General features: G+C 37.0%; 1 protein-coding gene across 7 annotated transcripts in view; it reads right to left on the bottom strand.

Moving 5' to 3' along the window:
• The window catches only part of PPP1R12A (protein phosphatase 1 regulatory subunit 12A), a 166,954-nt gene that overhangs the window by 81,715 nt on the left and 61,190 nt on the right, over positions 1–24,049 (bottom strand). For all 7 annotated transcript variants that reach the window (XM_070370969.1, XM_070370971.1, XM_070370968.1 and 4 more), the window contains exon 2: positions 22,246–22,376. In XM_070370969.1, the coding sequence (XP_070227070.1) occupies positions 22,246–22,376 (131 nt within the window). The remainder of the gene's footprint in view (positions 1–22,245; positions 22,377–24,049) is intronic.

Raw genomic sequence — 24,049 nt, 5'->3', positions numbered from 1 at the left:
AGTTCGTTTTAAAAGTCTATCTTTAAATTAGAAGCTAATGAAAACACAGTGATTAGAGACAGAAATTTCATCAGCAAGAACTGAATAACGTACATTGTTATTTACTGGAGAAAAACTAGTATCAAGAGGTTGTTTTAACCAATACATAGATTTTTCATGTATTCAATCCATGAATTTTTTAAAAATCGAAATGTCAGTGTAGCCTAAAGAAAAAAGTTCTGTTACACAGATGAACTCAAGGTCATTACGGTAAGCAAAATAAACTAGTCACAAAAAGCCAAACGCTGTATGATTCCACTCATATAAAATGTCTAAAGTTATCAAAATCATAAAAATAGCAGAGAGGAAGATAGTTATCAAGGAACTAGGGGAGTAAGGAGGGGAAATTAGTGTTTACCAGGTAGAGTTTTAGTACTGCAAGATGAAAAAGTCTATCGCGATTTGTAGCAAAAAAAATATGAATATACCTCCACTCCAGTACTCTTGCCTGGAAAATCCCATGGATGGAGGAGCCTGGTAGGCTGCCATCTATGGGGTCGCACAGAGTCTGACACGACTGAAGTGACTTAGCAGCAGCATTATTAAAATTCAATATTACGTTTCTATCACAATTAAAAGAAACAAAAAAGTCAGAAAACCACTTAAATAATTTTCTTGAAAATTCAAATGAATCGCTCAAAACCATCCAATGAGACAGAAATTATGAAAATTAAGCTACCTGAACTTTTCAAAGATGGTAAGTAGAACATTAACTTCAAAAATAAATGGCATTTACTTTTTAAGTCTCTGAGCAACATCATAAAATAAGTATAAATAACCTTATGCATCTTCAGTGGGAATGTACTCTGCTATCTCATATTTAAAGTTCTTTATCATAATAAAAAATAGCTGAAAATAATTGTAACAATAAGAATCCAAACAAAAGTTATGACCTGGGACTTCTGAAAGTTTTTTTTAAATTAACAGTTCTTTCCTTCCGCACTTGACAAATGTTGTGCCACGTCTTTCTGGTCTCCATGTTTCTGAAGAGATGTCTGTTTTAGTTCAATCCTCCCCGCCCCAATCTTAATTTCTCATTGCTTCGAATTTTTGTCTTTAGCTTTCAGAACTGAAAGGTTTATCCTGTTTCAAATTTGCTAAACTTCTTGAATCTGTAGGTTTATACTTTTGCCAAGTTTAAGTAAGTTTTTAGCTATTATTTATTATTTCTTTAAACACTTCTCCAGCCATGCCCTCTCTCTTCTTCTGCGACTCCAAAGGCATAAATGTGAGCTCTCTGGTATAGTCCCACTGGCCCTTGAGGCTCTGTTCATTTAATTTTAGTCTAGTTTCTCTCTGTTGCCCGTCTTGGTCATTTCTATTGTTCTGTTTTTCGGTTCACCAATTATTTCTTCTATCCCCTCCATTCTGCCGTTAAGCCTATCTGTTATTTATTTCAGTTATTATATTTTTTCAATTCCAAAATTTCCATTTGATTCTTCATCTTATATTTCTTTGCAGACTTTTTTTGGCTGCAACTTTTTTTCATTTGTTTCAAGCATACTTGTAATTGCTTGTTGAAGCATTTTTGTGATAGATGCTCTTACAATCTTTGTCAAATAATTTTAAGATTAATATCTCAGTAATCTCAATGCTGGTCTCCATTGTCTTTTTCATTCAATTAGAGATTTTCCTTTGTATGACAATTAATTTTCATTTAAAATCTGGACACTTTGAGCACTATAAGAGTCTAGATCATGCTTAAATCTTATATGTTTGCTGATGTTTTTGGCCCTGCTCTAGCAGAAAAGATGGGAAGGGGCTATCTCATTATTACAAAGTAGGGGTAGAAGTTCAGCCTCCATTGAAACTAGAGATGGAGCAACTCCCTGTCACCTCTGGTTCCCCAAGCCTTCACTGATACCTTCCTGGCTGAGGAGGAGTGGGTGTCTCACTATGATGCCCTATGCGGCTCCCACTGACACCACAAGGGGAGAGTTAGGCCTCTTTCTTGACGGGCAATGGTGGAAGTATAACCTCTCTACCACACCTCTTCTGACTTCACCTACGTGGGGAGGTGGAGGTGCTCCTTTTTACTACCAGGTGGGGGTGTAAGTCCAGGCTTCCCACATGGTCTCCAGTGCAAATTAGGGAAGGGCTAGTTAACCATCTGATGAGGATGAAAGTCTCAGCGGGCTCTGTAGCTCACCTAATCTGACATCATGACAACAGGGGGTATTAGGGCACCTCGTGCCAGCCTGGTAATGTTGGAAGTCTATGTTTCCTGCTTGGCCTGTGCTAGTGAGGGTGTGTGTGGGAACTGGATTTTCTTGCAGTATTTGGTGGAGTAAAGAGTAGGTTTTTTTTTTTTTTTTTTTAAGGTTTTAGGGTGTCTCTCTCCTAGTACTTGGCTAAAAGGGTTACGCTTTGTTGGGGCTCTCTCTGAAGGCAGTGTGCAGCCACCATTGTTTCTGAGTTGTTTCCTCAGTGTGGAAACTGTTATCAGTTTTGAAGTGTGGTACACTGAGACAAAGAGAAAAGCCAAAAACTCACTCCTGCGTCACTCCTTGAATCCTGAGATCCTAAGTTGTTCTGACTTCTTTCCACTTTTCAGAATCTTTGTTATCTTATATATAATGTGCAGGGTTTTTAGTTGTACTTAGCAGGAAGAATAGGGAAAAGCATATATATTCTGTTTTCCCATACACAGAAATTCTCATTTTTAACTGTCAGGAAATTATAATGTTTATAACATTACCAATTTCAATCTTAAAAAAAAATCAATTTGTCAAAATCCCTCAGGTGAAAGTATTATTTTTATATGTAAATCATGTTATTAGTCCAATAACATGGACGGCATCACTGACTCGATGGACGTGAGTCTGAGTGAACTCCAGGAGCTGGTGATGGACAGGGGGACCTGGCGTGCTGCGACTCATGGGGTCGCAAAGAGTCGGACATGACTGAGTGACTGAATTGAACTGAACTGAACCTGGATTAATGTGGTCCTGATACCTTGACAAATACCTGACTGAATTTCTGACATCATGGTTTCACAGTTATGTTCTAGATACAATAGCGAAGACCAGGCTAATACATGTGAGAGAAATGTATTTATTGTGAAAGTGGGCTGTTTTCCAACTGTCTAGGAACCTGGATAAAAACAAATTCAAAATGTGTGCAAGTATTTACATTCCTCTCTTCTCTTTGCAGAGTACCTTTAAATATAGGAAATTCTGAAGGTTCTGTCTTCACTATTTATTTAATTATTCCCCAGAGCAGTGATGATACGTCTTTAAAGATGCATACTTGTTTATTAAGATCAATTACATGCACTGCTGTCCTACTTTATTACTGCATCTTCCAATTCCCAGAGGCAAAAATCCTACTTATTGCATAATAATTCTAAGATGTAAATTCCCCCAGATTTTAATATTGCTAAAATCTACAATCAATGGAACTTACAATCATACATACAATGTATAACAACGTGGCCGTCTTTATCTGTCTTTATGTAACCCAGTCATAGCTATTCCTACTGTTTTCACTTCAACTGATTTATGTGCACTGATACCTTTAATACCTTACTTACTGAGCTTAATTATTAACTTAAAAAATACCTTCCTGGATGGTGTTTGACATTTTTGTTGACACCGTGTAGTAAGGTCAAGAAAGCACCACCAACAAAACCTGCATGATACTATTAATGTCAGTGGCTTAGAAGAAAATCCCAAAGGCAACAAGAAAATATTCTTTGGCAATGCTGCATCCATGACACTGCAACTGCATAAAGAATGATACTGTGTGGGGAAAAAAACATCTCAAGGTGCTTAAAAACAAAAACCATACACACTGTGTTATAATTTTTTTTTAACCTTTTAAGTTGGTATATAAAATAATTATAGTCTGTTACAACGATGGAATCAGATTTGATGAAATTCAGTATACGCATTATAAACATACCCCAAAAAGTCCTGGCTTCTTATTGCATCTTTGCAATTGGCATCTCAAACTAGGCCTTTTTTTTTTTTTTTTAAACTTTACATAATTGTATTAGTTTTGCCAAATATCAAAATGAATCCGCCACAGGTATACATGTGTTCCCCATCTTGAACCCTCCTCCCTCCTCCTTCCCCATACCATCCCTCTGGGTCGTCCCAGTGCTCTAGCCCCAAGCATCCAGTATCATGCATCGATCCTTGACTGGCATCTCGTTTCATACATATTTTACATGTTTCAATGCCATTCTCCCAAATCTTCCCACCCTCTCCCTCTCCCACAGAGTCCATAAGACTGTTCTATACATCAGTGTCTCTTTTGCTGTCTCATACACAGGGTTATTGTTACCATCTTTCTAAATTCCATATATATGCGTTAGTATACTGTATTGGTGTTTTTCCTTCTGGCTTACTTCACTCTGTATAATAGGCTCCAGTTTCATCTACGTCATTAGAACTGATTCAAAGGTATTCTTTTTAATGGCTGAGTAATACTCCATTGTGTATATGTACCACAGCTTTCTTATCCATTCATCTGCTGATGGGCATCTAGGTTGCTTCCATGTCCTGGCTATTATAAACTATGCTGCGATGAACATTGGGGTACACATGTCTCTTTCCCTTCTGGTTTCCTCAGTGTGTATGCCCAGCAGTGGGATTGCTGGATCATAAGGCAGTTCTATTTCCAGATTTTTAAGAATCTCCACACTGTTCTCCATAGTGGCTGTACTAGTTTGCATTCCCACCAACAGTGTAAGAGGGTTCCTTTTTCTCCACAACCTCTCCAGCATTTATTATTTGTAGACTTTTGGATCGCAGCCATTCTGACTGGCGTGAAATGGTACCTCATAGTGGTTTTGATTTGCATTTCTCTGATAATGAGTGATGTTGAGCATCTTTTCATGTGTTTGTTAGCCATCTGTATGTCTTCTTTGGAGAAATGTCTATTTAGTTCTTGGGCCCATTTTTTGATTGGGTCATTTATTTTTCTGGAGTTGAGCTGTAGGAGTTGCTTGTATATTTTTGAGATTAGTTGTTTGTCAGTTGCTTCATTTGCTATTATTTTCTCCCATTCTGAAGGCTGTCTTTTCACCTTGCTAATAGTTTCCTTTGATGTGCAGAAGCTTTTAAGGTTAATTAGGTCCCATTTGTTTATTTTTTGCTTTTATTTCCAATATTCTGGGAGGTGGGTCATAGAGGATCCTGCTATGATGTATGTCAGAGAGTGTTTTGCCTATGTTCTCCTCTAGGAGTTTTATAGTTTCTGGTCTTATGTTGAGATCTTTAATCCATTTTGAGTTTATTTTTGTGTATGGTGTTAGAAAGTGTTCTAGTTTCATTCTTTTTACAAGTGGTTGACCAGATTTCCCAGCACCACTTGTTAAAGAGATTGTCTTTAATCCATTGTATATTCTTGCCTCCTTTGTCAAAGATAAGGTGTCCATATGTGCGTGGATTTACCTCTGGGCTTTCTATTTTGTTCCATTGGTCTATATTTCTCTCTTTGTGCCAGTACCATACTGTCTTGATAACTGTGGCTTTGTAGTAGAGCCTGAAGTCAGGTAGATTGATTCCTCCAGTTCCAGTCTTCTTTCTCAAGATCGCTTTGGCTATTGGAGGTTTTTTTGTATTTCCATACAAATTGTGAAATTATTTGTTCTAGCTCTGTGAAGAATACTGTTGGTAGCTTGATAGGGATTGCATTGAATCTATAAATTGCTTTGGGTAGTATACTCATTTTCACTATATTGATTCTTCCAATCCATGAACATGGTATATTTCTCCATCTATTAGTGTCCTCTTTGATTTCTTTCACCAGTGTTTTATAGTTTTCTATATATAGGTCTTTAGTTTCTTTAGGTAGATATATTCCTAAGTATTTTATTCTTTCCGTTGCAATGGTGAATGGAATTGTTTCCTTAATTTCTCTTTCTGAATTTCACCTTTTTCTCAAGCGCACATGGAACCTTCTCCGGGATAGATCACATCCTGGGCCATAAAGCTAGCCTTGGTAAATTCAAAAAAATAGAAATCATTCCAAGCATCTTTTCTGACCACAATGCAGTAAGATTAGATCTCAATTACAGGAGAAAAACTATTAAAAATTCCAACATATGGAGGCTGAACAACACACTGCTGAATAACCAACAAATCACAGTAGAAATCAAAAAGAAATCAAAATTTGCATAGATAATGAATGAAAATGAAAACACAACAACCCAAAACCTGTGGGACACGGTAAAAGCAGTCCTAAGGGGAAAGTTCATAGCAATACAGGCACACCTCAAGAAACAAGAAAAAGTCAAATAAATAACCTAACTCTACACCTAAAGCAACTAGAAAAGGAAGAAATGAAGAACCCCAGGGTTAGTAGAAGGAAAGAAGTCTTAAAAATTAGGGCAGAAATAAATGCAAAAGAAACAAAAGAGACCATAGCATAAACCAACAAAACCAAAAGCTGGTTCTTTGAAAGGATAAATAAAATTGACAAACCATTAGCCAGACTCATCAAGAAACAAAGGAGAAAATCAAATCAATAAAATTAGAAACGAAAATGGAGAGATCACAACAGACAACATAGAAATACAAAAGATCATAAGAGACTACCATCAACAATTATATGCCAATAAAATGGACAACGTGGAAGAAATGGACAAATTCTTAGAAAAGTACAACTTTCCAAAACTCTCACCAGGAAGAAATAGAAAATCTTTAAAGACCCATCACAAGCACAGAAATTGAAACTGTAATCAAAAATCTTCCAGCAAACAAAAGCCCGGTCCAGACGGCTTCACAGCTGAATTCTACCAAAAATTTAGAGCAGAGCTAACACCTATTCTGCTCAAACTCTTCCAGAAAATTGCAGAGGAAGGTAAACTTCCAAACTCATTCTATGAGGCCACCATCACCCTAATACCAAAACCTGACAAAGATCCCACAAAAAAAGAAAACTACAGGCCAATATCACTGATGAACATAGATGCAAAAATCCTTAACAAAATTCTAGCAATCAGAATCCAACAACACATTAAAAAGATCATACACCATGACCAAGTGGGCTTTATCCCAGGGATGCAAGGATTCTTCAATATCTGCAAATCAATCAATGTAATACACCACATTAACAAATTGAAAATAAAAACCATATGATTATCTCAATAGATGCAGAGAAAGCCTTTGACAAAATTCAACATCCATTTATGATAAAAACTCTCCAGAAAGCAGGAATAGAAGGAACATACCTCAACATAATAAAAGCTATATATGACAAACCCACAGCAAACATTATCCTCAATGGTGAAAAATTGAAAGCATTTCCTCTAAAGTCAGGAACAAGACAAGGGTGCCCACTTTCACCATTACTATTCAACATAGTTTTGGAAGTTTTGGCCACAGCAATCAGAGCAGAAAAAGAAATAAAAGGAATCCAAATTGGAAAAGAAGAAGTAAAACTCTCACTATTTTCAGATGACATGATCCTTTACATAGAAAACCCTAAAGACTCCACCAGAAAATTACTAGAGCTAATCAATGACTATAGTAAAGTTGCAGGATATAAAATCAGCACACAGAAATCCCTTGCATTCCTATACACTAATAATGAGAAAACTAGGCCTATTTAAATCCATATTCTACTATATGCTTTCCTCTGCTTCCCTCAATCTTCCTCTTCAATTCCTTACTTTAGTTTAATGGCATCCTTTTACCAATTACAAAGGCTAGAAGGGGAGGCAGAACAGTGTAGTGCAGACTTGACAAGAAAGTCTAGGTTTAAATCCTAGCTCTGCCGATTACTGTGTGTGATTTCTCTGTTTCCTCACTCATAAAATAAGAATTACAATATGGGCCAATCACTCATCTAAGCACAAATTTCAAAACTTGTCATATTTTGGAAAACTACTGAGTTTTCCAAACTCACTCCTACTGAGTCTCAGTCCGTCCTCCATAACCAAACGTATTGATATTTTTGCAAAAATAAATTAATGCTTAAGTGGGGAAGAAACAAAGACTATAAATAGCCTCGTATCAGGTCTAGTCATGGTTTGCTGCCAAGTGAGCCTACACCAATCTTACAACTGGTCATTTTTCAGAGTTTTGGGGTTTTAGAACTGTGCATCTGGGCTGTAGGGTAGTGGTAGCAACATATTTTCACGTAATTGTCAGGATGACCAAAATTATACACAGTGAAAAAGACTCTAAGCAGTGACTCAAAGTGCTCAGCAAATGTTAGCTATTACCAGCACTATCACTACTGTTGATTTTTCTTCCCACCTTACTACCTAATCCAGTCAAGCACACCAAACCTTATTAATTTAATTTTCCAAATTTCTTTCAGATCTGCCCCACTTCCAAGCTCACTGCCACTGCCCTGGCTCTCTTGTCCACTCTTTAATCTGTCAAGAATTGTTTTCTAAAAGTACAGGGAAAGAACCATCATGTTCCTAAAAATGTCTCACCATTAAAGGTCAAAGTTAGCAAGGCACACAAATTCCTCTGTGCTACAGCCCCAGTTCCCTCTTCCTGTCTTATTAGATACTCTCATCATATAACACTAATGTTCCTCTCCTGAAAATACTACGGGTCCAAAGAAGCCTGTTATCCAATGCAATCATGACAAGCACTGATTTTGGTTAAGCAGAAAAGATTATTTAAATAGGGAATAGTAAAACATATCACATATGTGAAAAATAAATAAATGCAAGACATTTATTCCAACACAGACGATACTGGAGAATGTCTCCAATGACTTAAATCCATGCTCCCCTTCTTGCATAAATGATACTCCTAATGTACTAAGACATCAAAATGTCTTAAAGTGAAACTAACATTTGCAGTCAACACAAATGCAATCTGAGTATATAATCCTTCTAGATATTTTTTTCTTTCAATTTTTCAGTTGTTGCACCCACATCCAATTAAAGAGCAATTATATTTTCAGGACTTTCCCTTTATTGAGGCTTTTCAAAATAGTTTATCATTAGCAATAATTTTCTTTTTTGTACACATTGCATCAGTTTTGAGTGCTCTAATTAAAGTATATTATCACTAACAAGGGAAATAGACATTAATAGGCCAGAACACACCCAACTAACTTTTAGTAGGCTTGTAATTCAACTAGTGGAAACAGAAATGAGCTTATTAGAAGTAGTTTACGTGTTACAATGGTCAATATTAATTACTTTATGGCAGTCATTCAATATGTTGTAACAAAGAAATGGCAAATGTTAGTAATAGAGTGGATGTTAGTTAAAAGAGCTTTAACCATGTGTTATTTCCCATTTATGAATATGACTTTTCTCTGATAGCTCTCAACTCCCAGAGGCAAAAATTCTGCTACTCTGTGGATAGGGGGAAGCTGCTGTGTAGCACAGGGAGCTCAGCTCAGTGCCCTATGATGACCTGGAGGGGTGAAGCGGGGTGGTGTGGTAGGAGAAAGGCTCACAAGGGAGAGGGTGTATATATATATATATATGTATAGATATAATCTGATTATATATACATATAGCTGATTCATATTGCTGTACAGCAGAAACTAATTCAACACTGTAAAGCAATTATACTCCAAAAAAAAAACCTGCCCATTGTTTAATCTAATAATGTCACCTCCCCTGGAATCTTTCTTTCTCTGAATGGTCTAAAGAGAATTGATCACTTCTTCCTCAATGTTCCTTGAACATCTCTTGGTCCATTTCTTCTATCTAGTATTGGTACTGACTTCGTATGTATCTGTAAGCTTGAAGATTAGGTGCAGTTGCCGTCATTTTTACTTTTTAAAATCCCTAACGCTACTATAGGAGACAATAATAATGTAACAGAAAGAACATCAGAATTTGAGTCTTGAGAATGAGGGTCCACTTCTGATTGTGAAATGGAAATAACTGAATATGTTCATAGAGTAGTTAAAAAAAAAAAAGGCAGTAAGAATATATATCAGAATATTGTTGTTGCTGTTTAGTCACTAAGTCGTATCTGACTCTTTTGTGACCCCCTAGACCGTAGCCTGCCAGGCTCTCTGTCCATGAGATTTCCCAGGCAAGAATACTGGAATGGGTTGCCATTTCCTTCTCCAGGGGATCTTTCCCATCCAAGGACTGAACCCTGTGTCTCAAGCATTATTCTTTATTGCTAAGCCACCAGGGAAGTATATATGAAAATATTAGTTTGGGGCAAATACACCTCATAATTATTACAGCAAGAGATAAATATCCTACAAATAAAATTTTACTGTTTTCAAAGGCTCTTAGATTCAATTTCACCTTCTGAGACTTTTAATCAAAATACATGGTCTGTTTACACTAGCAATGCATCATTCTTATAAGAAATATGTAAACCGAAATGCATGGACTTGCCAAGTCTTCTTGGAGCTCAAATAACCATATATCAAAGTAAATATGAAAAATGACTACTTCCCTCTCCCCTGTTCCTCTCATTGAGCTAGGTCTGCCCTAAGAGCAAATAATCAGATTACAGTTTTATTAAATAATCCAGGAAAACCAAGAGTTTAGCTATTTTTCACTACAAGTAGTGACTGAAAATAGTAATACAAGTAATAACTAATTCAGCTAACTGTACTGATATTAAATATGTGCTATTCATTGTGCCAAGTGTTTTATAAATATGATCTCATCTAATCTTCACAATAATCTTACAAAGTAGGGATAAGTACTAACATTTCCACTTTATAGATGAGGAAACAGGTTCAGAGAAGTTGGTAATCTGTCTAGAGTTAATAGCAATTACTTAGCAGTTAAAATAAAAAGAGTTGTCTCATCCTGACCTTGAACTCTGGAATATTATAATGCTTCTCATACGTGTGGTGATGCAGTTCATATAGTTCTTTTTTTTTTAATTAAATTTATTTATTTTAATTGGGGGCTAATTACTTCACAATTGGTAAGAATTTCTGGTTCTTTCACCAAAAATAATATTATTGAATTCCAGACAGGGGAATCAGCAGGTGCAGACTATGAAGCAAGATGCCTAGTTTGTTTAAAGGCTCAGCAAGGAAGACCATTTTGGCTAAAAGAGAGCCTGGAGAAGTGTGGAGAAATGACATCATAGATGTAACAGGGGGCCACACCATCGCCTCGGAGCAACCAGAACTCTATTTTTTGAATGCATTATAAATCCACTGGAGGGTGAAGGGCTTTGAATAAAATGTGATGCTATTACAATATCTTACAAGGATCATTCTACCTGCTGTGCAGAAAATAGATGGGGGGAAGAAGATGGTTATGGCTAGAATGATTCCAACTGCAATAATTCCAGTGAAGAACAACAATGTCCAAGATCAGGGAGAAAGGAAAGAGGTGATAAAATAGTCAGATACTGAATATATCTTGAAAGATAAGCCAAGAAAAGTCTTGAAGATTCCGTTGGATATTTATAAAATAAAAGTTATAATGAAAAAGAAAAGACATGATATAAATAAGCCACCACAATATTTTTTAAAAGTTATATCTTTAAATAGTTGATTCTTTAATGATCAAATAACAAAACTAGTGAAACTTTTTCCATGCTGTAAATAAGACCATGAAAATGTAACTGAATCTCATCACCAGTATTTTATGATGATATGAAATCTTCAACCGCAATGTCTTCAAAGCTACTCCAAACATGAAGGAAAATATATTAAATGCACTAATTAATCAACATTTCATTCTCTATGCTATGAAACCACATAATGCTAGCCTAACACAGGGCTAATTTTCTCTATTATTGGAAAATTTTAATGCAAACACTAGAGCTACTTGAGATAAAAGCATTCCTTAAATATCTGTGGTGGAAGCCTAAAAAACAGTGATGAAATTTAAAAGATTATAATCATATCAATAACCAAGATGTTAATAAAACAAATCATTTAAGTTTTATTATTCAACTATGAAATGTTTTTCACATAAACAAAAATTCTTACAATTTGCAAGAATAAAAAAAAGTAAAGACAATGCCAAGGTAAAGGTTATAGTCATTCAAAAAAATAATATTTGTTGGTCAATCAAGAAGGACAAGCTGAATTAATACAATGACACTGTACAATGGAGTACAAAATACTAAATCTAAAGAGAACGATGAGAAATATCTCTATATCCCACTACATAGTAGTCTCCAGGAAAGACTGTTAAGTGAAAAGAGAAAAGTGGAGAAATAGTATATGATAATTTTTCATTTATCTACAAAGGAGGAATAATGCTCACATTAAAATACAAACTGGGATAAAACATAAAATTTTAAAATGTTACCTATAGGAAATTGGGTGGTAATTGCCATTAGACCTCGTATTTTATGTAAATGGTCAAACAAAATTAAACAAAAAAACAAACTCTAAAAGAGAAGTAAACAATTAATGTAATGGTATATATAGCTAGTGTCATAGCCACACAGAAAAGTACTATTCCAAGTAACTTCAACACACACAGTAATTCAATGGTATACTCCAACTAGGATACCATAAGGATGAATGAAAAGAAATGTCACCCTCCTCACTCCTGTCAAAAAACAAAACCAAAAACAAATCCCAAACTTCAAGCTGCTTTCAGTACTTATGATTATTGGGGGTACTGTTATAAGCAGTCTAATGTATGTGTAATATATAATGAAACAAATTAGTAACTATGTATTATTTTAATTCTATAGTTCCTGGCAATGAAGAAGGGAGAAAGAAAATACAGAGGAAAAACAGAAGAGGTTAAAGAAAGATACCCTGTGGGTGCTGAATTTGAAAGAATGACCAATCCAGTATAAAAGGGACAGGTTTCTTTAGAGAAATGCCAATTCCAGAAATATAAAAGATGTGTCTGGAACATTTTTATAATACTAAATAGCAATGAAGCTTTTAAAGATCACTTTACTGGATCATACCCCAAGATCTTAGAAGCCAACATGAAGAGACTCTTGTTGATCAAAGATGGTACAATTTGCTCATCAGTAAGGATAATAACTGCAATACATTGAAATACATCAGGTATGCTTAAATGCATGCACTCAAGTTACTTAAATCACACACATACATAAACACGCAAAATCACTTAGTCCTTTCTGAAGGTAAGTAAACCAACTCACTATTTTAAAAACCAGTATTATAAAGGGAAAGAATAAAGAATATATTCTGATTTCATATAAAACTTGTACTAGGGGTAACCAAATAGTAGACATGAAGAAGTTTCCTTTACAAAAATGTTTCGGCTATAAAAAAGAACTATGTTTTCATCTAATTATTCATCTATTCTTTCTTTTATTCATTATTATTTTTTGGTTATTAAAAGCCAAGTCACAGGATTTGATTTTCAATGCTTTCTACATAATAACTTAAATATATAATTCAGTTATAGTTAATGGTTAGTTATAATTAACTGATCATCTTAGACTGGAACACTAAATTGAATACATTTTCTTGGACTCCATAATCATTCAAGTATGTAAAAAAGTCATTATATTTAACTTTGCTTTTACTCTATAGTCTAATGGCATCAAACTGTAACTTTTAGGGAAGAACACTTTGATGCAACAGTGAGAATTTTATACTGCCTATATTAGACTGCTAGCATTACCATAACAAAATACCACAGACAAACTGGATCAAACAATAGAAATTCATTTTCTCATAGTTCTGGAGGCTAGAAGGTCAAGACCAAGGTGTTCACAGGATTGGTTTCTTCTGAGGAGTCTCTCCTTAGCTTACAGATTGCCACCTTCTACAGTGTCCTTATGCTGTCTTTTCTGTGTGCAAGCCCTTGATGTCATTTTTTGTGTCCAAATTTCCTCTCAAAGAGATACAGTAAGATTGGATTAGGGCCCACCCTAAGGGCCTCAGGTTAAGAGATGATAAGGGCCTCATCATCTCTTAAAAGGCTCTCGATATATAGTCACATTCCTGTGTTCTGTGGCTAGGCCTTCAACATATGAATCTTGTGGGGACATGATTCAGAGCATTAACACTGCCAATTCAGTTCAGTTCAGTGACTCCGTCGTGTCTGACCCTTTGCGACCCTGCGGACTGCAGCACGCCAGGCCTCCCTGTCCATCACCAACTCCTGGAGCTTGCTCAAACTCATGTCCATTAAGTCGGTAATGCCATCCAATCACCTCATCCTCTGTCATCTCCTTCTCCTCCCACCTTCAATCTTTCCCAGCATCATGGTCTTATTTCCAATGAGTCAGTTCTTGGGATCAGGTGGCCAAAGTATTGGAGTTTCAGCTTCAGCATCAGTCCTTCCAATGAATATTCAGGACTGATTTCCTTTAGGATGGACTGGTTGGATCTCCTTGCTGTCCAAGGGACTCTCAAGAAGTCTTTTCCAACACCACAGTTCAAAGGCATCAATGCCAGCCTTCTTTATAGTCAAATTCTCACACCCATACATGACTACTGGAAAAACTATAGCTTTGATTAGACAGACCTTTGTTGGAAAAGTAATGTCTCTGCTTTTTAATATGCTGTCAAGGTTGGTTACAGCTTTTCTTCCAAGGAGTAAGCACCTTTTAATTTGATGGCTGCAGTCACCATCTGCAGTGATTTTGGAGCCCCCCAAAATTAAGTCTGTCACTGTTTCCATTGTTTCCCTATCTATTTGCCATGAAGTGATGGGACCAGATGCCATGATCTTAGTTTTCTGAATGTTGAGTTTTAAGCCAACATTTTCACTCTCCACTTTCACTTTCATCAAGAGGCTCCTTAGTTCTTTTCGCTTTCTGCCGTAAGGGTGGTGTCATCTACGTATCTGAGGTTATTGATATTTCTCCTGGCAATCTTGATTTCACCTTGTGCTTCCTCCAGCCCGGCATTTCTCATGATGTACTCTGCATATAAGTTAAATAAGCAGGGTGGCAATATACAGCCTTGACATACTCCTTTCCAGATTTGGAACCAGTCTGTTGTTCCATGTCTGGTTCTAACTGTTGCTTCTTGACCGGCATACAGATTTCTCAAGAGGCAGGTCAGGTGGTCTGTTATTGCCATCTCTTTCAGAATTTCCCACGGTTTATTGTGATCCACACAGTCAAAGGCTTTGGCATACTCTATAAAGCAGAAATACATGTTTTTTTCTGGAACTCTCTTGCTTTTTTGATGTTCTAACGAATGTTGGCAATTTGATCTCTGGTTCCTCTGTCTTTTCTAAAACCAGCTTGAACATCTGGTAGTTCACGGTTCACGTACTGTTGAAGCCTGGCTTAGAGAATTTTGAGCATTACTAGCGTATGAGATGAGTGCAATTGTGCAGCAGTGTGAGCATTCTTTGGCATTGCCTTTCTTTGGGATTGGAATGAAAACTGACCTTTTCCAGTCCTGTGGCCACTGCTGAGTTTTCCAAATTTGCTGGCATATTGAGTGTAGCTCTTTCACAGCATCATCTTTCAGGATTTGAAATAGCTCAACTGGAATTCCATTACCTCCACTAGCTTTGTTCGTAGTGATGCTTCCGAAGGCCCACTTGACTTCACATTCCAGGAATAGATAAGAAAGCCTTCCTCAGTGATCAGTGCAAAGAAACAGAGGCAAACAACAGAATGGGAAAGACTAAGAGATTTCTTCAAGAAAATTAGAGATATCAAGGGAATATTTCATGCAGAGATGGGCTCAATAAAGGACAGAAATGGTATGGACCTAACAGAAGCAGAAGATATTAAGAAGAGGTGGCAAGAATACACAGCCAATTCAGTAGCCCCCAAGAAAAAATGATTCTAATGCATACATTTCAAAACATGACCCATGAGTATATAGTAAAACCAGGCATAAGCTGGTCATTAACACTATACTCCCCAAATTCACTTCATTTATTCTTCCTCTAATCCACTCTGGAGAAGAGGCATTATTAAACAACCTGTTTTTCATTTCCCCTAAGATTTCCACCTCATTCAAAGCGGGGAGAAGTTGAAAGTAATTACTTTGGTGAAAAGGTGAGATAAGTTACAAGTCAGAATATAAAGAGCCATCATTCATCTAAATCACTAGGTTCCTGCCAGGCTAGAGACCAGATGCAAAATTCTTAACTGTCTAGAAACTAAACTGTGGCCTCACATTCTCTGTCCTACTGTCTCTAATGCATTATCATACACAACTAGTGCCCTTCCTCTTTAGGTCAGTTTAAGTTTGATACGATTTATTATTGTTCAGTCGCTCAGTCGTGTCTGAGGATTACCTGGATCTAAAATCATCCCAACTGACACAATGGGATACTAGCCAAGTCTACAAGAGGAAATTATTCAGAAAAATTATTATTGTCTTTTCAAACTCAGAATTAAAAAACAAAATACAAGGATTAAACATATGAAGAAAGAAATTGAGTTTTCATTTTCCCAGAAAAGATAAATAAGATAATGGTCAAAAGTTAATACATATGGAATATTCCAGGAACTATGTGCCAGGAACTCTGCTTGGTGGGTTACATCAGTTAACCCTCACAACAAACCTAGAAAATATTAATCCCTTTCTACAGAGGAGAAAACTGTAAACACTAAGCAACTTGCTCAAGGTCATACCCTTAGAGACTGGTTGAGGAAGCCTTCATAATTCACATTAGTTGACTCCAGAGCCTACATACCAAATATTTAAGGACAGCTGAAGATAAATACACATTAGCTATTTTTCTTCATGAAGATAAAATCCAAGCCTTTTCTTGAGCATGAAAAGAATAGAAAGGAATAAAAAACTTAAAAATCATGATTAAAATTATGAATAACCACTACTGTTTTACAATGGCAGGGAGACCCCTTCATTTTACACATAAAGAAATCAAAGCCCAGAAAGAGGAAACAAATTGTCAAAAGACGTTGTGCAGTCAGTATTAGAGTCAGTAATAAAACTCAAATAGCTTAATAAAACACAAAAAAACCTCAAAAACTCCTAAAGCACTTTTCATTTCACCAAACATTACCTTTCCCTTCAACCGCTATAATATATCTCCAATACACATGGCTGAGGAGATGGAGGGTGGGAGAATGGGCTGGGGTATACACGTACATGAAATGAACGCAGAAAGAAAAATATGAAGAATTACTAAGAGAGACTCCCAGAATCAGTCAATCAGTTCAGTTCAGTCGCTCAGTCATGTCTGACTCTTTGAGACCCCCTGGACTGCAACAGGCCAGGCTTCCCTGTCCATCACCAACTCCTGGAGTTTACCCAAATTCATGTCCATTGAGTCACTGATGCCATCCAACCATCTCCTCCTCTGTCGTCCCCTTCTCCTGTCACCTTCAATCTTTTCCAACATCAGGGTCTTTTCAAATGAGTCAGTTCTTCTCATCAGGTGGCCAAAGTATTGGAGTTTCAGCTTTAGCATCATTCCTTCCGAAGAACACCCAGGACTGACCTCCTTTAGGATGGACTGGTTGGAGCTCCTTGCAGTCCAAGGGACTCTCAAGAGTATTCTCCAACACCACAGTTCAAAAGCATCAATTCTTTGGCGCTCAGCTTTCTTTATAGTCCAACTCTCACATCCATACATGACTACTGGAAAAAGCAGAGACATTACTTTGCCAACAAAGGTCCATCTAGTCAAGGCAATGGTTTTTCCAGTAGTCATGTATGGATGAGAAAGTTGGACTCTCAGAGTAATACTATCATATTCAATACTTATTAGTTGATAAGCTTTGATGTGAGCAGATAGAGTCCCTTGGACTGCAAGGAGATCAAACTAGTCTATCCTAAAGGAAATCAACTTTTAGGATATTCACTGGAAGGACTCATGCTGAAGCTGAAACTCTAATACTTTAGCCACCTGATGAGAAGAACTGACTCACTGGAAAAGACCCTGATGCTCGGAAAGACTGAAGGCAGGAAAAGGGGACATCAGAGGATGAGATGGTTGGATGGCATCACCAACTTGAAGGACATGAGTTTAAGCAAGCTCCAGGAGTTGGTGATAGACAGGGAAGCCTGGCACGCTGCAGTCCATGGGGCTGCAAAGAGTCAGACATGACTGAGAGACTGAACTGAACTGATGAATACAATGACTATTTTTGATATTTTTAGAAAACAATAAAAACTAAGCCTAAATACACTGAATAACTGGAGAACTATGTATCATACTCTTTTTAGCAAAGCAACATAATTCAGAACTATTGTTAATTTCCCCTAACAATTAACAATAGGGATAGACTAGATTGTTAAATATTAAGGCTAGTGAAAAATAATTGTGGTTTTGGACTGTGAATTTTAAATTATTATACCTAGACTCAAACACATCTTTATTAATCAAAATAGGAACAACTACAATCAACATATTTTTGCCAGTGAGAAACAAATTTATTTCTATAGCATAAAAATGCATGATTTGCAATTTGACAAACTCTTGGAAAGCATTTTCTGCTTCTTGCTGGTTGTGGAAGCGTTTTCCCTGCAAAAAGTTGTCAAGATGCTTGAAAAGTGGTAGTTGGTTGGCAAGAGGTCAGGTGAATATGGCAGATGAGGCAAACTTCATAGCCCAATTCCTTCAACTTTTGAAGCACTGGTGTGAAAAGTGTGGTTGGGTGTTGTCCTGGAGAAGAATTGTGCCCATTTTATTGACCAGTGCTGGCTGTAGGCAGTGTAGTTTTCAGTACATATCATCAATTTGCTGAGCATATTTCTCAGATGTAATGGTTTCGCCAGGATACAGAAAGATTAGTGGATCAGATGGGCAGCAGACCACTCAACAGTGACTGTGACCTTTTTCGGGTGCAAGTTTGACTTTGGGAAGGGCTCTGGAGCTTCTTCTCAGTACAACCACTAAGCTGGTTGTTATATAAAATCCACTTTTCATCAAACATCACAATCTGAGAAATAGTTCATTGTTGTTGAGTAGAGTAAGAGAAGATAACACTTCAATATAACGATTTTTTAAAACATTATTTATTTTTAATTGAAGGATAATTATAACATTGTATTGCTTTCTGCCATACATCAACATGAATCAGCCATAGGTATACATGTTTCCTCCCTCTTGAACTTCATTCTCACCTCCCACCCCATCCCACCCTGCAGGTTGTCACAGAGTCCTGGTTTGAGTTTCCTGAGTCATACAGCAAATCCCCACTGGCTATCTATTTTACATATGTTAGTGTTTCCATACTACTGTCTCCATTCATCTCACCCTCTTTTTTCCCCTCCTCTCCTACCCCATGTCCATAAGTCTGTTCTCTATGTCTTCATCTCCATTGCTGCCCTGCAAATACGTTCATTAGTACCATCTTTCTAGATTCCAGATATATGCGTTAATAAACAATATTTGCTTTTCTCTTTCTGACTTACCTCACTCTGTGTAATAGGCTCTAGCTTCATCCACCTCATTAGCACAGACTCAGATGTGTTCCTTTTTATGGCTGCATAATATTCCATTGTATACATTATATATGTGTACCCACAGACTCTTGAGGGTCCCTTGTAGAGCAAGGAGATCAAACCAGCCAATCCTAAAGGAAATAAACCCTGAATATTCACTGGAAGGACTGATATGGAAGCTGAAGCCCCAATACTTTGATGACCTGATGCAAAGAGCCAATTCACTGGAAAAGACCCTGATGCCAGGAAAGACTGAAGGCAGAAGGAGAAGAGGGTGACAGAGGATGAGATGGTTAGATGGCATCACCAATTCAATGGACATGACCTTGAGCAAACTCCAGGAGATAGTGAGGGTCAGGGAAGCCTGGCGTGCTGCAGTCCATGGGGTTGCAGAGATTAAGACATGATTTAGCAACTGAACAACAACAACAACACTGGGATTATTGTGCCATATGCTAGTTTTATTCCTGGTTTTTTTAAAGAATCTCCATACTCATCTCCATAGTGGCTGTATCAATTTACATTCCCACCAACAGTGCAAGAGTATTCCCTTCTCTCCATACCCTCTCCAGCATTTACTGTTTGTAGATTTTTTTGATGATGGCCATTTTGACAGGTATGAGGTGGTATCTCATTATAGTTTTGATTTGCATTTCTCTAATAATGAGCGATGTTGAGCAACTTTTCATGTGTTTATTAGCCATCTGCATGTCTTCTTTGGAGAAATGTCTGTTTAAATCTTTTGCCCACTTTTTGATTTGACTGTTTGTTTTTCTGGTACTGAATTGTATGAGCTGCTTGTATATTCTGGAAAGTAATCCTTTGTCAGTTGTTTCATTTGCTATTATTTTCTCCCATTCAGAGGGCTGTCTTTTTACTTTGTAGTTGCCTTTGCTGTGCAAAAGCTTTTAAGTTTAATTAGGTCCCACTTGTTTATTTTTGTTTTTATTTCCATTACTCTAGGAAGTGGGTCATAGAAGATCTTGCTGTGATTTATGTCATAGACTAAGTTTTCCTCTAAGAGTTTTACAGTTTCTGGTCTTACATTTAGGTCTTTATTCCATCTTGAGTTTATCTTTGTGTATTGCATTCTTCTACACGTAGCTGTCCAGTTTTCCCAGCACCACTGACTGAAGAGTTTATCTTTGTCCCATTGTATATTCTTGCCTCTTTTGCCAAGGTAAGGTACCCATAGCGGTGTGGGTTTATCTCTGGGCTTTCTATCTTGTTCCATTGGTCTATATTTCTGTTTTTGTGCCAGTACCATAGTGTCTTGATGACTGTAGCTTTGTAGTACAGTCTAGAATCAGAAAGGTTGATTCCTCCAGCTCCATTCTCCTTTCTCAAGATTCCTTTGGCTGTTTGGGGTCTTCTGTGTTTCCATATGAATTGTGAGATTTTTTGTTCTAGTTCTGTGAAAAATGCCATTGGTAATTTGATAGGGATAACAATAAATTTGCAGATAGAATTTGATAGTATAGCCATGTTCACAATATTGATTCTTCCAACACAGAAGCATGGAATATCTCTCTGTTTATGTCATCTTTGATTTCTTTCATTAGTGTCTTAAAGTTTTCTGTACACAGCTCTTCTGTCTCCTTAGGTAGGTTTATTTCTAAGTATTTTATTCTTTTTTGCTGCAATGGTAGGGGATTATGACAGTTTTTTTCATTTGCGTTCGGCTCATGAGGCACCTGCTTACTGAGCTTTTTCGCCTTTCCACTTTGCTTTAAGCTGAAGCTCTAATACTCTGGTCACCTGATGTGAAGAACTGACTCATTGGAGAAGACCCTGATGCTGGGAAAGATTGAAGGCAGGAGGAGAAGGGGATGACAGGGGATAAGATGGTTGGATGGCATCATTGACTCGATGGACATGAGTTTGAGCAAGCTCCGGGAGCTGGTGATGGACAGAGAAGCCTGGCGTGCTGCAGTCCACAGGGTCGCAAAGAGTTGGACACAACTGAGCGACTAAACTGAAATGAATTTGCTTCAAATGCCAAATTACTGTAGAATGGTTGATGCTGAATTCTTCAGCAACTTTTTGTGTAGTTGTAAGAGGATCAGCTTCGGTGATTGCTCTCGAATTGGTTGTTGTCAGCTTCCAATGACCAGCCGCCGCACTCTTTATCTTCAAGGCTATTATCTCCTTTGCAAAACTTCTTGAACCACCACTGAATTGTACATTGGTTAGCAGTTCCTGGGACAAATGCGTTGCTGATGCTGTGAGTTGTCTCCACTGTTTTACAATGCATTTGGAACTTACAAAGTTCCAAAGAGAAATTGCTCAAATTTGCTTTTTGTCTAACATAATTTCCCTAATCTAAAATAAATATAAAATAAATAGCCAGTAATAAGTCACTAGCAAAAAAACATATAGCAAGAAATGTGCATTAAAATGATGTATAACAACCACATTTATTTAAGAATGTATTCCATATTAAGGGCTTCCCTGGTGGCTCAGAGATGAAAGCATCTGCCTTCAATGCAGGAGACCGAGGTTCGATCCCTGGGTTGCAAAGATCCCCTGGAGAAGGAAATGGCAACCCACTCCAGTACTCTTGCCTGGAGAATCCCATGGACGGAGGAGCCTGGTAAGCTACAGTCCATGGGGTCGCAAAGAGTCAGACACGACTGAGCGACTTCACTTCATTTCATTTCACTTCCAATATTAAAGAGCAAAATTCAACAATGCAAACCTGCAATTACTTTTGCACCAACCTAATATTAACCTTGAGTCATCTGACAATACTCTACAGGTACTCAAGAGAATTACTCATATCAGTTAAAAGTATCAAAGTCAAAGACAGGAGGGAGAAAAGAAGATGACCTCACACCAACAGACAATATTTGGATTCCCACAATCCACTTATTCTCTTTCCTGGGAAGAATAATTTTTATCAAGTACGGCAATATAACAGTTTTCTCATTTATCTATAATAACAATTTCTATAAAATCTCAAGTCTCTAAAATAGTGTTTGGATGCAAATAAACACAGCACTAGCTTACTCTGCAATATCAAGATATCCACAGGAAGCAGCTGCATGCAGAGGTATCCAGCCTTCATTATCAGGTTGATTAATATTTGCTCCATTTTCTACCAGAAACTTCACCATATCAACATTGTCATCAATGCAAGCCTAAAAACAGAACAGAAAGCAGGATCAGAAAAACTTTGAATCAATACTCCCAATAACACATCAACAGAATAAAATTCCTATCCTGGAGCTTTCATAACAAATACTTTCTAAAAGGCAGTCTGCTGCTATCTTGATTGTATTGCTATCCAGCAGGTAAACGATACTAACTAATTTTTAATAGTACTTGTTTAGATACACAGAACAATACTGTATGAGACTAGACGTCTTATGCCAACCCCATGCCAGAAACAAGTACATGCCAACATGAAAACAATCAAAACATTATAATTAAGTACCAATAATACACTCTATAGCAGTGGTCCCCGAAATGTGATCTGTTTAGGGAAGAGGGATCCTTTCAGAGAGTTGACAAGATCAAAACTATTTTCATAATAATACTAAGATGGCATTTCCCCTTTACACTATGTTGATGGTGCAAAAGTGTTAGTTACAAACATTCTTGTGTCTAAGCACAAACCAAGGCAGTGGGAGAAAAAAGAAAGCACAGCACTCTACTGTCATTGTATTCATAGCTATACACTCACAGGTTCATTTTCTCCCACAAGCCATGTTTACTTATGAATGTCCTTGACAATGCAGTAAAAACTATAAATCATATTAAATTTTGACTCAAATATACATCTTTTAAATATTTTGTGAAACAAGATAGGAAGCATGCATCAAGATTTCTTCCAAGTATAATGACTGCCCTGAAGAAAAATACTTGTATAATTTGCAAGCTGATCTAGCCACTTTTTCCACAGAATATCATTTTCTAAAATAATTTTATTGGGGTATATTTACAATGTTGTGTTCATTTCAGGTATACAGAAAAGTGAATCTGTTATACATACAGTCACTCTTTTTCAGATTTTTCCCCCATACAGGCTACAATGGAATATTATTTTTACTTAAATGACAAATTATAGTTAGTCTAGCTTGGGCTGTGGCAGAAACTTTCTTGAAAATGAGCAAAGTAGGTCTGTCAAAACAACTAAGTATTTATTACTAATGATAAATTCAAGTTTTCAGGAGTAAACTAATTAGTTACTTTAAAAATGTCATTTATTTAACAGAGGTAAGGTAAGGCACTGCTTTTACTCATTTAAAATGAATTAATAAACACATAAATTCCTCCATTTTAACATTCCCTGGTGGCTCAGTGGTAAAGAATCTGCCTGTCAATGCAGGAGACGTGGGTTCAATCCCTGGGTTGGGAAGAGCCCCTAGAGAAAGAAAGGCAACCCACTCCAGTATTCTTGCCTGGAGAATTCCATGGACAGAGGGGCCTGATGGGCAACAGTCCATGGGGTCGCAAAAGAGTCAGACACGACTTAGCGACTAAACAACAACAAATTGTAAATAGTAATATATACAAACCACAGAAACAAGTTTCTTTGAAGTCCTTCATAATGCTGTATCCCCAGCTCTTTATATTGTTCTCTGCATGTGGTAAGGGCTCCATAAAGGAATAAATGAACAAGAAAGCTAAGATTCAAAAAGATTAACTAAGTAGGTTGAATAAGCCACAGAGATGGGAAATGATAGAGCTGAAATTCTATCACAGATGTTCAGATTCCCAAAAATAAGCTCCTTCCACACTTAACACCATGTTGACAGATGTTCCTATTTCATCAACTATTTCTCATCTATTTGCAGTTTCTGAAACAGGA

The sequence above is a fragment of the Bos mutus genome, chromosome 5 (genome assembly GCF_027580195.1).
Source record: "Bos mutus isolate GX-2022 chromosome 5, NWIPB_WYAK_1.1, whole genome shotgun sequence".
Lineage (NCBI taxonomy): Eukaryota > Metazoa > Chordata > Mammalia > Artiodactyla > Bovidae > Bos > Bos mutus.
This window is presented reverse-complemented; position numbering and strand designations above follow the sequence as displayed.